This window comes from Notolepis coatsorum (genome assembly GCF_963971535.1).
Source record: "Notolepis coatsorum genome assembly, chromosome: 7".
Lineage (NCBI taxonomy): Eukaryota > Metazoa > Chordata > Actinopteri > Aulopiformes > Paralepididae > Notolepis > Notolepis coatsorum.
The window spans coordinates 132,517,902-132,535,999 of record NC_140171.1 but is presented as its reverse complement, the minus strand read 5'-3'; the positions used below and the strand labels follow the sequence as shown (position 1 = coordinate 132,535,999).

The window sequence follows — 18,098 nt, the reverse complement described above, 5'->3', positions numbered from 1 at the left end:
GTCCCACGCATCACTAATGTGTGTGCATTGTTTTCTGTGTTGAGCCTCTTTCCCTGTTGTGCCTCTCAGGTTATTGCTCCGGCCTATTTCTTTCTTTTTTTTCTTTTTTCCTTAGGTTTTTTTTTCCACTCCAAAAACTCTGTGTCACAAGGTAAATAAACGATGTCTGACGGAAGATGCTTTGCCTGTCCTGTGTGTGCTCTGGCTGTTCAGATTCCCCTTGTAAATATCTACTCTGGTTCGCACAAGGTCCTTGAAGTGCTTAAAGTGCTTGATTTGTTTTACAAAAAAAAGTCGAGGCCTGGAATTCCTTAAACAGCCCATTTATTTTAACAAGGTGTTAAAAAGTCCTTGAAATTCAAATCAACCATTCGCAGTTTTGTTCACCCATGATAAAAATGTTCTGAATTATGAATGAAATATAATTGTTTTATCTAAACTGTAACTAAATTGGTTTTAAGCCATAAATATTGGATCAGATTTATTTTCAATACAAAAAAAACTGCATTTTAAAGTGAATTGTATCCTTTAAATGCCCTTTTTAAAATGAAAAATTGTGCTTGGAAAAGTACTTGAAAGTCATTGAATTTAATTTAGCAATGTCTGTGGGAACCCTGCATTTCAGTGCTGAACCTGATGTTCCACAAATATTCTGTGCGTTTTGTTGCTCCTGCAGTTGAAAAGAATGTTCAAGAAGGAATCGGGGAAGAAGACGACAGAAAATGCTGACATACAAGGTGCCAATCAGCACTCTGCAGAGAAAACGGTGAACCCAGATGGTACAAACGCACACCTTCTCTTATTGCATATCATCATCACAGAAGCTAGTAGAGTTGTTGTTGTCATTAACCTGTTATCTCCATGCAAAGGAGTGTCATAAGATGATTCAAGTTCCATTAACACATTGAGTGCCAGCAGGGGGCGCACGATTTATTGCTTGAATGCCAACCTTTTGAGACTGATTTTCCGATATTTCATGATTTTCGTGGAGCTATTTCTATATTATGGCTATGTGTCTAATACGCCCGTCGCTTATCAATGACTTGCTTGCAGTCAACATGTACGAAACGGATTGTTTTTTCATCGGTACATTTCCATTTTATTCCGTTTTGAAAATTTCTAGAAAAGAATTTAAGATTCCGCAGGAATCGCCCTTTAGTGGAATACACACAACACGTTGTCATTTTCCGGCTGATTTATGAATAGTTTTCAAATAAACGCTAGATTATCGATAGTATATGTGTACTTATGCACGCTAGAGAAGCGGGCTGAAAAATCGATTATCTATGACCTGGTCAGCGCTAACGTCATATACACGCATAGGGGACACGTTGTGAAATATGTGAAAAAACATGGGATTACCCCAAGACTGGTAAAATAGATTCCTTACCTCACATCAGATGTTCTGCAAAAAGATTATTCCAATTCCTGATCGCCATTCCAAATATCGATCGCGTTTATTGATCCAACGTTATGTACTCGAAACACATATTCCACGCTGCTCTGAGGGTCCCCAATGAATGCAGTAGTCTTGGGTTACATTGCCTGAGAAGTAAAATGTGGAATCCGGGTTCCCCCCCCCCCCATGCATTTCCATTGAGTCCAATCCAATGGGTGCAATACCATCCGGGAGACGATAGGGGCGGTATTTGCCCCTCGAGGTCAGAGCCAGTCCCAATGATAACGTGAGGCTGGATTGATGAAAAATGAATGGATATTGCTAATAAAAGCAATAACGATTAAATAACAAGGTTTCTCGTCGTTGGCACTCAACGCATGGCGGCCAACAACGAGATTTCTTGTTGTTGGCACTCAATGTGTTAAGAAACTGAGTTATTCTTCCCAGTGATGGGGCCCCTTGATTAGCGTTGGTGCAATATGGCCAAGATATCATACCACAATACTGTTTTTCCAGTATAACTGTATTTTATATTTGGTTTTCCAGTACAATGTGACAACGTCTTATTTTATGTCGAAGTATGTATTTTCAATTTCCATCGCAAATTCTTTATTACTGCTGTAATATCATATAAATATAAGTAATATTTTCAAATAAATATAGGATTTCAATAATACAAGTATAATCTTGGTATAAATTCATACCTTTGCATGGATCATTAACACGATACCTATACATTGACTGTATGCCATCACGATAATCTTTTAACCCTTTCACTACCTCACTGCAAAAGGTTAACCATCTGTAGTGTGGTAGTGAACGGGTTAACCTTCTGTAGTGGTAGTGAACGGGTTAACCTTCTGTAGTGTGGTAGTGAAAGGGTTAAAAACGGATGATCCACTCGCACGTGATCCTCCTCTAAACGGAGATCCCTTCTTTCTTTTTCTCTCTCACTACCTCCAGGGGAGCACAAATCTGAGCCCCCCTCCCAGACGGACTCCACCGACGTCCCGTCTCGGCACCCCAACAACGGCCCTGCGGACCCCGCGCAGCACGGCCAGGACCCCCAAGACGCCTGGGCCGAGCCCGGGGAGCAGGACGCGGACGATGAGGGAGCGGAGGACACGGATGACACCAGGTTGGTTAGGCTGTGCATTAGAGCTCTATTGACAAGCTTTGTATGTATCTAGAACGAACTGCTGAGGCTTCTGGTTAACCCTTGCACTACCACACTACCAAAGGGTTAACCCTTTCACAACCACATTACAAAGGGTTAACCCTTTCACAACCACATTACAAAGGGTTAACCTTTTCACAACCACACTACAGAAGGTTAACCTGTTCACTACCACAGTACTTTGTATGTATATAGAACGAACTGCTGAGGCTTCTGGTTAACCCTTTCACTACCACACTATCAAAGGGTTAACCCTTTCACAACCACATTACCAAAGGGTTAACCCTTTCACAACCATATTACAAAGGGTTAACCTTTTCACAAGCACACTACAACAGGTTAACCCTTTCACTACCACACGACAAAGGGTTAACACGTTCACTACCACACTACATAAGGTTAACCCTTTCACTACCACACTACAGACTGTTAACCATTTCACTACCACACTACAGAAGGTTAACCATTTCAATACCACACTACAAAAGGTTAACCCTTGCACTACCACACTACAGAAGGTTACCCTGTTCACTACCACACTACAGATGGTTAACAGTCTGTAGTGTGGTAGTGAAATGTTAACCTTCTGTAGTGTGGTAGTGAAAGGGTTAACCTTCTGTAGTGTGGTATTGAAAGGGTTAAGTAAAAACGTCCTGACTCATTTGTGTTTTCGAAGGGATCAACAGAAGGAGTCGACAAAGTCCGGTGGGGTGAAAACACAAACCGCTGCTAATCCTCCGGTCAAGATGTTCTTTTGTGGTTTTCTGGGAAAGCTCGACAAACACCATTGTGTCACCAATAAAACACATTATTATCACTGTTAAACTGTCTGGTCAAGGTACTGATCTTATTGGCGACCAGTAGTGGCAGCACAGAGCGTTTGTCGACTGGAGGATTGAAAATGGTCATTTTATTTTATACTGTGTTTCAGTATAAAGGCCAGTTTTCACCCCACTGGCCTTTGTTGAGACTCTGAGCTTTCTGTTGATCCCTTCAAAAGCGCAATGACAACTTGCAATGATTAGTTAGGAAGAGTTTTGACTTAACCCACAGAAGCCACAGTGGTTTGTTATAGAGCTTTGTATATAGCTTGTCAATAGAGCTAGGTTGTGCAAACCGTTAGGAAAGCAGTGTTTCAGGAAACTCATGTCAACTTCATTCATTCATTCTTTCAACCTTTATTTAAACTCTGAAGATGATTGAGGGTTGCCCTAATTTACAATGATGTTGAGATTACAAACACATTAATATAAATAAATAGTCAAAACACAGATTCATTCAAGGAAAGAAATCAGTAAAAGTTACACATTGAATAAATAGGACAAAACACAGATGAGGAAAGAAAATCAAGAAAATGCAGTTGGTTCAAACGGTTGCATTACACTGATGCAGGGAGGTTTGTGATAATGTGCTTAAATTGTCCATAAGTTAGTGGGGCATTAAAACGAAAGACTTGACTTTCCATGTGCAGACCGTTCTCAGTGGACCTAATGAGCATAAGCCATTAATTCGAGTGGGTTAGATGGGGACCATAGTTCCATTCCAGCATCATTGCGATATAAGGTGGTAATTACCCCGGCAATGGCCTTAAAGATAAACCGTTACCAATGCTTATTTCTCCCCTCTGCCAGCGAAGACCAGCCCACTTTATCAAACAGGATGCAGTGGTGAGTACCATATTTATCACCAGTAATACATCTGAGTGCAGAATGATGGACCTGATGGCAAAACTGATTCAACAATCCTTTTCCTACTAATCATAGGTTTTTCATACATTTTTGTTGCGGTTTGCTGGCAAGATTGCTATCTATACTTGGGTATGTACTTTTTAGGCAAATTTTCTGAAAATATGGCTAGGCCTTAAGAGGTTAAAGGCCAAGGGCATGCATTTTCTTTTATTTGTATTAAGTACCAGTTTATTATTATTTTTTATTAATAAGAGTTTCCTGAACATTAAAGGAAAGTTGTAAGTTATCAATGGCCAGTTATAGAGAGCCAGCAATACAATACACAATAATGTAAAATAATTCTGAAACCAGTCACAAGCCTTTCTATCCAAACCAATATTTACCTACCAACTCATTGCTGACTTCCAAACACTAGGAAAACGGCCCATTGAGATAGAAAGATGGATTAAATATATCCATGAATTTCTCTGTGATAATTCGGGCGGACAGTAGGAAAAAAAATTTATCCTCTCCAGTTGAACTCCTGGTATAAGTGATTTGCAATGCAATACATCATTATGAGAGAAGGGTCGAAACTGAGAATCATGGTTCATTGTGGCTGCTTTTTTATGTAGCACTTTTATCCACTCACATTCACTCACCCATTCACACACTGACGGCGGAGGCAACCATGCTCATCGGGAGCAATTAGGGGTTAAGTGTATTGCTCAAGGACACATCGACACCCTGCCCGGGAGGAGCGGGAATCAAACCGGGAACCTCCAGATTTCCAGACGACTGCTCTACCTCTGGAGCCAATGTCGCCCCAATACACACTCATCAATAAGAAGGGGCCTTTTGTCTTCCTTTTCAAATAGATGTCCAGCGTCAGCAAAGTGTTTATTCAAGGCAAATATCATTCTGTTCAGAAATCACGACGGTCACTATACAGTATGTGTAGGTAGTGAAGTAGTGGCTTTACGATTTTGATTGAATTCACTGCTTTTCAAAATGTTGCTGGGTTTGAGTATGAGCTAGTAAATAAGTGTCTAAATAATCATTTGATTTGGCTTTTCTCACATATTAACCCTTTTACTACCACACTACAGAAGGTTAACCCTTTCACTACCACACTACATAAGGTTAGTGTGGTAGTGACAGGGTTAACCCTTTGTCATGTACCTTCTGTATTGTCGCAGTGAAAGGGTTAACCCTTTGGTAGTGAAAGTTAACTGATTTATAGGTCTTCTCGCTATTCTTCTCCTGTGTAGCTCGGTGAACAAAGTCCTTGGTGCTCTTGAGCATGGCACTAAAGCCTCATGTATACTCTGAACGTGAGAATGCCACCAAGGAGCCTCTGGGCGGACGCTGTGTGCACCTCTGAATATGGTCAATTGTGAAGCACATTGAGTAGTACTTGTAATATTTAGATTTTTATAAAAATGTCTTTATTTTGCACCATTTCAGCAAAACAGTAAAAAATCTAAACATTGACCATGACAGAAAGTGTATGTACAGTATAAAGGTGCTGAGTAGAGGCAAGAGACCCAGATGGGCCTATACGGGGCCTCAACTCATGAATTAAATCATCGGATAAAAAAAAACAAAAGTGAAATAAGTTCATAAAACAATTTTCAAAATATTAAGATAATAATCAAAGTAATACTAAAAAAAATAACAAACTAGGAAAGAACCATAGAAATGCAGCCATTCATTTTCATTATTCCTGTTGTTGTTGCTGCGGCAGTCATATTCCTTCTTGTTACCATGTTTCTTTTATTATTTCATATTATTTCTCCCTGTATGTCTTCTGTGAAAATGAATAACCTCCCCCTCCCCCTCTAGCTCCCTGACCTCCTCCGCGAGCTCCACGGCCTCCTCTCAGAGCGGAGGCCTGGGAACCAACCGCAAGAAGAGCATCCCCCTCTCCATCCGCAACCTGAAGAGGAAGCACAAGAAGAAGAAGACCAAGTTCTCCCGCGAGTTCAAGCCCGGTGACAGGTAGGCTCCTCTTCTGTCTCTCTCGTCTCTCTCTCTGTCCTTCCCAGTTGAGGAAGGTGGACATGTATCGATATCCCAGGCCTGCCCACTATGACATGTAGTCAAAAAAAGAAACCAACCTAGTAGCTGGTTCCTTAAACTCATTCACTGCTAACGACGAGTATACTCGTTATTGGCCGCCAATCGTTGGACGCCAACAATGAGTATACTCATTATTTGATCGTTATTTCTTTTATTCGCTATTTCCATTCATTATCCATCCAGGAAGGCTGGTGTTACCATAGGGAATGAGTCTGAGATCGCAAAAGTCCAATACCGCCGCCTGGTGGTATGCAGCCGGTGTTGCACGTCCTTTGAGACTCTGTGTATGGGGCTGTGCGTTGATGAAATGCCTCCGGGCGGACTTTTCTAGTAACGTGAACCAAGGGCTTCACCCGATCGCATTAAATAGTTTTCGGGACCCCCGATTCATTATGCTGTGGTGGGTTATGTCGTGGGCCAAATGGACATACGATCTACCAGATGGCAATCAAATAATTGGAATATTCTTTTTGGAATCCCACCAGCCACAGGTAAGAGCAATTTAACATACATTTCAGCTTGATTGTGCCTTGTTTTCATAGCCATCGCCCTGATCAGCGTATGTTGTTGTACTAACAAATGCTGTTATTGACAATCAATTCATCAGAAATGACCCCCCCACACCTTTCATGCATTCATGATGGAACATTATATACCGATCATATGCATTTGAATTCTTAATTGTAGCGTGTATAGGGATGAAATGCCAATGGATTAAGTATAATATATGTTGAGGGCCATTACTAGCCTCCCAGGAATTATCCTAAACTGCTCTAAAACATACTTATATTCACCACGGTATAAAACAGGAATGTATGGATGGAAATTTTTTTTCTTTTTCACATCTTGAACGATAGATACTCGATGTAAAATGGGCCATAGCATTGCATCCATAGCTATAATATAGAATATAGTTATAGTCCTGCAAACAAGGTGACCGACTCCATTGGTTTAATGCATGGCAGCACATATCCCGTTCCCAGCGTGGCAGAGAGAGGTAACACAAGATACCGTTTTACCATTAATGTGTGCTCGGGGGCCAACATAAAGGCAAAAATCTAGAATATCTTGATTTTTTTATTATCAAATAGATATATTTTTTCCATTTTAAACTTAAAACAAGGCAACACAATACAGTAATAATAAGACCACACAGTACCACAACAATAATAATAGCAACAATAACGACATTAGAAATAATCCAGAGTATTTGGGTTTTGAAAAGCGCTTTATAAATAAAATGTATTATAATAATAAATACAGAACATAAAAACCAACTTGTACTATTACAGACACCACAAAAGACACCACAAAAGACATTTCCTCCCCCACCGCAGGACGCGTGAATATTAAAGGCAACAAACTTGTGTTCAGCGTTTCTCTGATTGGCCACGTGACCGCCCGCCCCCTTTTGCCGCGAGCGCGGCAGAGGTCCCAAATGAAATGAATGAAGCGTGGAGTATAATGTTATTTCGCGGAGCATAATGTATAATGTTATTTCGCATTTGTAACGTCATAACATCAGTGGAGGCTGCTGACTGATTAACTAGAAACTGTACATTGTAACGTTATATAATGTATAATGTTATTTCGCGTTTGTAACGTCATAACATCAGTGGAGGCTGCTGACTGATTAATAATAAGCTCTCTTTTTACACCCATGCCATGGGCCATGTGGAACACCTTTCTAAAAAGTTGAAAGTAAAAATATGTATAGAAACAAATCATGCTTTTCTGCTGCCAGTAAGAAGACTATTGTACAATAATCCACAATTATGTCTATTTGATTATGGTGAAATTATGTACATGCATGCCTCTCCCTCCACCTGAAAGCCCATCCACGCTGTGTATCATAGAGCACTGGGTTTTATCACTGGAGATACATTTCTCACTCACCATTGTATTTTATATGAAAATAATTGTAAGTAGGTGAATTCTACACATCTGACAACGCCATCTGACAATATCATAATGATGTGTTTTCTATATCATATCCACAATCATTCATCTAAAAAATTGTATGGGCGTAAATACATGTTAAGATATTCAAAATCGTCACAGCAGTATAGTTTGTTTATACTTCAGAAGTATGATATTTGAACGCGGTCCCCAAAATGAATGGAAGCGAATGAGGCGCCTGACACCTGGGAGGAATGGGGGCGTGTTGCAGCGTTGGGGATGTTTAAAAAATATAATTTAATATATAATATAATATAATATAATAATAATCTGGTCAGCAGCCTCCACTGATGTAGCGTGATTCAAACCCCCTCAATGTGCAGTTTCTAGTTAATCAGTCAGTTACGCAGCCTCCACTGATGTACAGTGACGAGTGAATCTGGTAGTTGGTTTATGACGTTACAAACGCGAAATAACATTATACATTATATAACGTTACAATGTACAGTTTCTAGTTAATCAGTCAGCAGCCTCCACTGATGTTATGACGTTACAAACGCGAAATAACATTATACATTATGCTCCGCGAAATAACATTATACATTATGCTCCGCGCTTCATTCATTTCATTTGGGACCTCTTGTCGCATGCAGAGACCTCTGCCGCGCTCACGGCAAAAGGGGGTGGGGAGTCGTGGCCAATCAGAGAAAAGCTGAACACAAGTTGGTTGCCTTTAATATTCACGCCCCCAGGACCCCCACCACGCTCCGCTGCTAGATAGTGGCCTTTACTTTATCGGCCGCTGCGAGAATATCTTGATTTTTAAAGTGTCCGGCGCTCAGTTAACTTAGGTTTGTTAACTTAGGTTTGAACCACTGCTTATTTATTGAACAATGGCACGCACTGTTAACCCTTTCACTGCCACATGACAGCCGGTTAACCCTTTCACTGTGACAATACAGAAGGTTAGCCCTTTACTATCACACAACCGACGGTGATGCTCCATCATTAGCATCATTAGCTCCGCGGGTTAAAACTGTGCTCAACTGTTTGGATGGGAAAACGTGTTGGGTCAACCGCTTAGGCAGGTGTAGATTATTATTGTCTACTCTGTTGACCAACTTCTACAATCTCATTCATGATTTATCTTTAGGGATGAGTCTATTCTGATCCGATACCAGTCTAAAATAGGGTATCTGTATTAGAGAAGTTCCCCAATACTAAAATTCAATACCAAGAAGTCAAAGCAAAGGGACTTGATTTGCTGCATTTTTAACGCATAAAAACATCTTACAGCTCTTATTGTACATTCAGTGTGTAATATTTCTTCTTCAATGACTCAAAACTGATGTGCCAAGTCTATACTGCTTAGTACAATCGATACAGTTTAGTACTGTGAATTGACCTATCTCAAACCCTGCCCTCTTTTCTTGATGATGATGATGATAATTATAATAATAATGATCAACTTTATTTGTATAGCACCTTTCATACAAGAATTACAGCCCAAAGCACTTCACAGCAGTACAAATATCATAAAAATAAACGGAATAAAAGTAGTGCAGAGAATAGACCTGTTCGCCGAGGTCGTCATGACAAATATGCGCACGCAGACCCGAGGCAGAAAGGAGCGTAATCCTGGTCAAAACAACGGTGCAGACACTACATGCCAAAGCAGGAAGCGAATTCCACCGGCCTGGCCGTGTGGCAATAAAAGGAACTTGAACTTGAACTTGGTGGTGTACCGGCCAGTAAGCACTGACGTAACTTCACCATGGAGGACAGGTACTGTTGCAAGTAGTAGAACATAAGTGTTACATCTTATTTAGTAATGTCAATACAAGGCCACCCAAAAAAAGAGGCATGGGACGAGATAACGGGTGAGGTTAAGCCTTTCACTGCCACACGACAGAAGGTTAACCCTTTACTATCACACAACCGACGGTCGGTATTGGCAGTGCGAAAGTGGTATCGTTGCATCCCTGATTTATCTCCATTGGTGCAAAATGGCACTAGATGTCACTCATTATACCAGTAGTAAAGAATGAAGAATTTATGTTATTTTATAAATTCTACCAATATTGATTTTATTAATCTTTTATTCCATTCATTGGAGTATCTATAGAAGGCTATCTACTGGTGAGCTCATCGAAGCTTTATATTTAGAGTGATTTATCTCCTGATACCAATCCATGGCAGTCGGAGCAACCAATCGACATTGGTTTCCCTGTTAAAGCTCTACTTAGTGTTATGTCTCATCCCTCCTCTGTGTCTGTGTTCACGCAGGGTGGCGGTGGAGGTGGTGTGTTATGTCTCATCCCTCCTCTGTGTCTGTGTTCACGCAGGGTGGCGGTGGTGTGTCTCATCCCTCCTCTGTGTCTGTGTTCACGCAGGGTGGCAGTGGAGGTGTTATGTCTCATCCCTCCTCTGTGTCTGTGTTCACGCAGGGTGGCAGTGGAGGTGTTATGTCTCATCCCTCCTCTGTGTCTGTGTTCACGCAGGGTGGCAGTGGAGGTGTTATGTCTCATCCCCCCTCTGTGTCTGTGTTCACGCAGGGTGGCGGTGGAGGTAGTGTGCACCAAGACCTCGGCCGACGTGATGTGGAAGGACGGCGGGGTGGAGAAGGGGATCCGATCCAACACCCTCATCCCCATCCAGCACCTCGACAACCACGAGTTCTGTCCCGGTGACTTTGTCGTCGACAAGCGACGTGAGGAGATTTAATTACGCAAAATAAAAAAATTATGTGTTGGAATTCCACAGCAAAGCAACATTAAAACCCTTTCACAACCACACTACGGAGTATTAACCCTTTCACTACCACACTACAGACGGTTTGACGGTTGACCGTCTGTAGTGTGGCAGTGAAAGGGTTAACCTTCTGTAGTGTGGTAGTGAACGGGTTAACCCTTTGTCGTGCGGCAGTGAAAGGGTTAACCTTCTGTAGTGTGGTAGTGAAAGGGTTAACCGTCTAGTTGGTAGTGAAAGGGTTAACCTTCTGTATTGTCACAGTGAAAGGGTTAACCATTTGGTAGTGTGGTAGTGAAAGGGTTAAGCTCATTTAGCAGATTGAGACACCGCTGGTTAATTCTCTATGTGGCCCAAAGTAATCTCTGCTGAACTCTGCAACAGGACATACACTTGGTACCAAGCTGTTCGCTAGAAATGCAATTTCACTGTAACAGTCTAGAAAATAAAGGGTGTATTTTATTCTATTTCTTATTTTTAGGTGTGTGTGTGTTGTGGGGGGTGGAATGCATCTAGCCTGTATCCCTGAGGGTTGGGTTTACTTAGCTGTATGGCCTACATAACCATCTAGGCCATTTCCTGAAAGTATGCCAACTTTAGGTATCATGTGAAATGGAGTGAAAATAGGGGAATTCTTTTTGTGCTATATTGTGCTTGTTACAGACGAACGAGGCACACGGTATCTCCCTGTTCACACAAGGCATTCTGGGTGATAATGGGTTTTGAACCACACTACAGAAGGTTAACCCATTCACTACCACACTACATACTGTAGACGGTTATCCTGTAGTGTGGTAGTGAAAGGGTTAACCCTTTGGTAGTGTGGCAGTGAAAGGGTTTAGATGTTGTGAGTGCTTTGCCTCTGTTTTACTCTCAACTGTTCCTCTGCTGTATGCTATTTTCTTTTGGTGAGCGAGTATCCTAATTAGTTTATCTACCTCGCTGACTGACTGTGTCTCTCCTCAGCCCACGTCGTGCAGGACCCAGCAGTGTACGGTGTGATCCAGTCTGGTGACCACAAGGGCAGGACGTGTGCCATCAAGTGGATCAAACTAAACTCCTCCAGCGACGACGTGGAGGTCAGTCAGTCAGGATGAATGGTTGTCTTGGGGTCCTGAACATATAGATATTTTATGTATGTAATGTATGCATTTTACTGTACTGTATAGTATTTCTATCGATGGATGTATATATACATTCTTAGTTGTCCATCGTGTTCGATGATGATGCTTGCTCCAGGGAACACACAAGAAACAATCAATTTTAAGCAGGTACACAAAGGAGGATAAGTTCAAACAATATAATGACAGAGAGATGGAGAATATGTGCATGTGTTTGTGAGAGCATGAGAATGCGGGAACAGTAAGAACATTGAGGTTACCATAGCAACCTGACTACCCACTCCTGTATGCCATTACAAAAGAGCTCTGTTGTGTTCACCTGGGTGTTTTGATTGGCCAGGGGTGTAACTGAATGAGTGTGTTAACTCTTTAAATGCCATGCCTGGTTTTCCATTTTACCGCTTGAATGCCACCATCCGCGCCAATGTTAACGTTAATATCGCCTAATCTATGTTTTAAATTATGGCTATGTGTCTAATCTGCCCATCGCATTATCAAAGACTATGTTCCAGACAGTGCTGTGAAGGCAGATTGTTTTTTTATCGCGTCGTTGCCGTTTCAGAGCAGTTAGAAAAGCCCCCGTTTTGATATAAAAAACAACTCATTCTGGAGCATTCTATGAAAATCGTCTTTTAGTGGAATATTCCACAACGTTGATATTCGTCGGCCTTTTTATGAATCGTTTTCAAATAAACGCTAGATGATCAATATTATACGTGCACGCACGCACATTACGGCCGCGCGCGGACAATCGCCTTGTTGATTTCCTCTCGGACTTTTACAGTGAAAACGAAAGAAGAGATTTCACAAAACAGCTTATAACTTCATCAAAATTACTCTGATTATCCTACCACTGATAACATAGAGTCCTTACCTGACATCAGATGGTATCCAACTGGTATATTCCAATTCCTGATCACCATTCGAAAAAATCGATACGTGTATGGATCCAACGCGACACAGTGGTTCTCCATGATCCGCGGAGATCTGAGGCTCCAGAATGAACTCTAGTAACCCCGGCTGGATCAGTGAACTGGAAAATGTGGAGTACCGGATTTTTTTCCCCATTCATTTTCATTGAGTCCATTCCAAAATCACTTATGTCATCTGGGAGACGACAGGGGGCGCTTTTTTCCACAGTGATCACCGGCGCAGCTCGGCAATACTCGGGTAGGCTCGGGTGATGCAATAATTTTTCAGATCGCAAAAAAAAAAAAAAAAAAAAAATTCCGAGAAATCTCGTGAGTGGCTAGCAACCACCTATAAAAAAACACGAGAAATCTCGTGAGTGGCACTGAAAGAGTTAATTACAGCTTTGTGTATTGTTAAAATTCCAGGTGATAGGGGATGTCTGTGTGTATTGTTTATTATTCCAAGTAATAGGGAATGTTAGTGTGTATTGTTTATATTCCAAGTAATAGGGAATGTTGTGTGCATTATTTAAATTCCAGGTGATGGGGAATGTTTTTGTGCATTATTTAAATTCCAGGTGATAGGGAATGTTCTTGTGCATTATTTAAATTCCAGGTGATAGGGAATGTTCTTGTGCATTATTTAAACTCCAGGTGATAGGGAATGTTCTTGTGCATTATTTAAATTCCAGGTGATGGGGAATGTTCTTGTGCATTATTTAAATTCCAGGTGATGGAGAATGTTCTTGTGCATTATTTAAATTCCAGGTGATAGGGGAGGAGGAGGATGTTAGCGTGTACGACATCGCAGATCACCCTGATTTCCACTTCCGCACCACCGACATTGTCATCAGAATATGGAACTCTGAGAACGGACAGACCAACGACTGTGAAAATGAGGTAATGTCCACTTGAAGCCAAGGAAGATTAGAAATCACCTCAGGTGTCGATATAGACCTTTCTGACGGGGGTTTTGGGTAATATATCTATATTGCCATTAGCCCAAATATTTATTTGAAAATAAATGGCCACAGGATAGCAGGCCAGTAAAAGGTCCATCCCTGATTTAAATGCATGTATTCTTGTTTCCCCCCAGACATCGGTGGGCCAGGTGTCCCGGGTGGATGTGAGCAGCAAGGTGGAGGTGGTGTGGGCCGACAACTCCATGACAATTGTCCTGCCCCAGGTAATCGGCACCCACTGTCATGGTAGTCAATTTTTCAAATACTAGTACATGGGTTGGTACATTATTATTATAATTTATTTTAGGGAACAAAACACAAAAATATACAAAAGAAAAAAAGACTGAACACAACGGCACATCCAGCCTATTCATTACACTCCCATCGCTCCTCTCCACACCCCTAGTCATACTCCATCAGGGTTAACTATTCATTACACTCCCATCGCTCCTCTCCACACCCCTAGTCATACTCCATCAGGGTTAACTATTCATTACACTCCCATCGCTCCTCTCCACATCCCTAGTCATACTCCATCAGGGTTAACTATTCATTACACTCCCATCGCTCCTCTCCACACCCCTAGTCATACTCCATCAGGGTTAACTATTCATTACACTCCCATCGCTCCTCTCCACCCCCCTAGTCATACTCCATCAGGGTTAACTATTCATTACACTCCCATCGCTCCTCTCCACCCCCCTAGTCATACTCCATCAGGGTTAACTATTCATTACACTCCCATCGCTCCTCTCCACACCCCTAGTCATACTCCATCAGGGTTAACTATTCATTACACTCTCATCGCTCCTCTCCACACCCCTAGTCATACTCCATCAGGGTTAACTATTCATTACACTCCCATCGCTCCTCTCCACACCCCTAGTCATACTCCATCAGGGTTAACTATTCATTACACTCCCATCGCTCCTCTCCACACCCCTAGTCATACTCCATCAGGGTTAACTATTCATTACACTCCCATCGCTCCTCTCCACACCCCTAGTCATACTCCATCAGGGCTACTGCCGGCAATACCCATTTCACGTCCACACCGGCAAAATAACGTATGAAAGATAATTAACTATGAAAATAATTATTCCATATGAATTGTAAATGCATAGCAAAATGGATGTCGGTGTTTGTTTTTGCACATTTTCTCTCTATATAATGTACTTTATCTCATTCAGACTATGTACACTCTTCTCTTGTAGCCAGCATTCTCTGCCCCGTTTACAACGACTGCAAAATGCAGCAACAATGCTCTTATCCAAATCCAAGTGATCATGTTACCCTTATTTTAGCCACACACCATTGGCTGCCTGTTAAGTTTTTTTTTTTTTGTTAATCTACTTTTTCTCCCATTTTCTATTTTTCTACCATCCCAATTTTTTCGTATTGTCCAATTCTACCCTCCCCTGTCTCGAACGTTGGTAGACCATGCCTCCCACAAGCCGGCTGCAATGTGGACTAAGCCTTACATCACGTGTCCCCTCCGGTACTCGAGGAAGCAGCAGTCGCATCTTTTCACCTGCACAGCGCGATCTCTCAGCGTCGGGGGTCAGCGTTTGGAGGGCACGCCGCCCCCGTCGCTTCCTGATTCTGCTGCGCAGGCGCACCAACCAACCTGTAGGAGTCACTGTCCACAACGTCCAATCCCCACCCATCAGCTTCCCACCCCCTAATACTGCCAATTGTATTAGTATGAACGACCAGCCAAGCTGATAGCAATGCGGAGAGCTGGGCTCGAACCCAGCGTCTCCTGCATTGGTGGTGAGCGCCTTGCCCACTGCATCACCTAGCCGCCCCGGCTGAAGTTTTGAATTGATTTCAAAACCATTGTAATTTTATTTTTTTATTGATTGTTGTGAAGCACTTTTTGATAGTTTTAAAAAGCATGCTTTATTATTATTTTTATTTTATTTTATTTATTTATTTTTAATTTTATCAAATGTTTCAAATAAAATAATAATGATAATAATAAACTTTATTTGTATAGCACCTTTCATACAAGAATTGCACCTCAATGTGCTTCACAGCAGCAAAATGGACATAGCCATAGAATTAGCACAAAATTGGCAGATCAAGAGCAAGTGCAGCATAAAATGAGCCTAAAATAGACGGCAGCAAAATAGACAAAGTCAAAATAAGGCATAATTACATAATCTTTCACATTAGGATCTAACATCTTAATATGCCTCTTTGTTTACGGTTTGAGACACAATATACAGGGTTCGCACAAGGTCCTTGAAGTGCTTAAAGTGCTTGATTTTTTTAACACGGTACTTAAAAAGTCATTGAAATTTAAATCAACCATTCGCATTGAATGTTTTGTTCATCCACAATCAAATTGTTCTGAATCAAGAAATAGTTATTTTTGTTCTGTTTTAATCTAATCTGACGAGTCGCTGTCTCGCGAGCGCTCATGTCTTTGCGTGTGTTGTTCTAGCTGACGGGCAGGCCAAGAAGATGCTTAAAAAACAACATTTAAAAGTGAATTGTATTCTTAAAGTGTCATCCTTGAAAATGAAAAATAGTGCTTGAAAAAGTACTTAACCCTTTCACTGCCGCACTCCAAAACGGTTAACCCTTTAACTGCGACCATTCACAGAAGGTTAACCCTTTCACTGCCACACGACAGCCGGTTGTGTGATAGTAAAGGGTTAACCTTCTGTCGTGTGGCAGTGAAAGGGTTAAATGTCCTTGAGTTTCATCTGGCCATGTCTGTGGGAACCGCGTGTCCCTCCTCAGCACCTGTAAACCGTGTGTCCCTCCTCGGCACCTGTAAACCGCGTGTCCCTCCTCAGCACCTGTACAACGTGGAGTCGGAGATCGAGGAGACGGACTACGATTCGGTGGAGGAGACGAGCAGCGCGCTGTCCACCGAGGAGTGGGAGGACGAGAGCGACAGCTGGGAGACGGACAACGGCCTCACCACCGAGGACGACGGCCACGGCAACGTCTCTAACGCCACGCTCGACCTGACCCCCACGCCCACCGCCACCACGGGCTCCTCCGCGCCGTTCATCTTCCCCCCGGAGGAGAGCACCAAGGCCGGGGTCACCAGCCCCACCGAGGGCCCCGCCGTGGAAGAAGAAGAAGAGGGAGGAGCCGGGGCTCTGGCTAGTCCTGCTGCTTCTGCAGGAGGTGGGATTTTATTTATTTATTTTATTTTAATTCTTTTATCAATCATTTGTATTTTATTATTTTGAAGTGGTCGACGGACAAACCACACGATCCAAACGTGTCAATTATATCCTGCGTTTACAAACCTTGCCTTGACAAAAGAACAAAACCAAAAAGATTTTTACATCTTGTGTCATAACTGAAAATACACGGTCAGTTTGTCTTTCCGTCAGGTCTGGTGCTCCCTTGCTAATGTGATTGTCCTAAAGCTGCATTTATACAGACCATTTGAATAAGGCTGAGACCACTTATCGATAACTGCGTGAAATCGATAAGTGGCGTCACTTATCGATTTGTTTGCATGTGTATACAAAAAAAAAAAAAAAATTTAAATGCTTTTTTCTTATCACATTGAGTGCCAGCTATTTTGAGTGTGCACTATTTATCGCTTGAATGCCAGCCTTTTGGGACTGATTTTCCGATATTTCATGATTTATATGATGTGTCTTAATACACCCGTCGCTTATCAATGACTTGCTTGCAGTCAACATGTATGAAACTGATTGTTTTTTCATCTGTACATTTCCGTTTTATACCGTTTTGAAAAACGGACGTTTTTGAAAATGTCTAGGAAAAAAAAATATTCCGCAGGAATCGCCCTTTAGTGTAATTGTTATAATAGTTGTAAACAAGTTGTCATTTTCCGGCTGATTTATGAATCGTTTTCAAATAAACGCTAGATTATCGATAGTATATGTGTACTTATGCACGCTAGAGAAGCAGGCTGAAAAATCGATTTATCTATGACCTGGTCAGCGCTAACGTCATATACACACATACACACATAGGGGACACGTTGTGAAATATGTGAAAAAAACATCTGATTACCCCAAGACTGGTCAAATAGATTCCTTACCTCAGATCAGATGTTCTGCAAAAAGATTATTCCAATTCCTGATCGCCATTCCAAATATCGATCGTGTTTATTGATCCAACGTTATGTACT

General features: G+C 41.7%; 1 protein-coding gene across 2 annotated transcripts in view; it reads left to right on the top strand.

Annotated features, from left to right (window-relative positions):
* The window catches only part of ube2o (ubiquitin-conjugating enzyme E2O), a 135,666-nt gene that overhangs the window by 89,137 nt on the left and 28,431 nt on the right, over nucleotides 1-18,098 (top strand). Inside the window, exons 9-17 of one of the 2 annotated variants that reach the window (XM_084319058.1) lie at nucleotides 677-779; nucleotides 2,363-2,537; nucleotides 4,208-4,243; nucleotides 6,089-6,244; nucleotides 10,780-10,934; nucleotides 11,939-12,051; nucleotides 13,773-13,904; nucleotides 14,101-14,190; nucleotides 16,774-17,113. In XM_084319058.1, the coding sequence (XP_084175184.1) occupies nucleotides 677-779; nucleotides 2,363-2,537; nucleotides 4,208-4,243; nucleotides 6,089-6,244; nucleotides 10,780-10,934; nucleotides 11,939-12,051; nucleotides 13,773-13,904; nucleotides 14,101-14,190; nucleotides 16,774-17,113 (1,300 nt within the window). The remainder of the gene's footprint in view (nucleotides 1-676; nucleotides 780-2,362; nucleotides 2,538-4,207; nucleotides 4,244-6,088; nucleotides 6,245-10,779; nucleotides 10,935-11,938; nucleotides 12,052-13,772; nucleotides 13,905-14,100; nucleotides 14,191-16,773; nucleotides 17,114-18,098) is intronic. The other variant, XM_084319059.1, reaches the window with a different exon arrangement.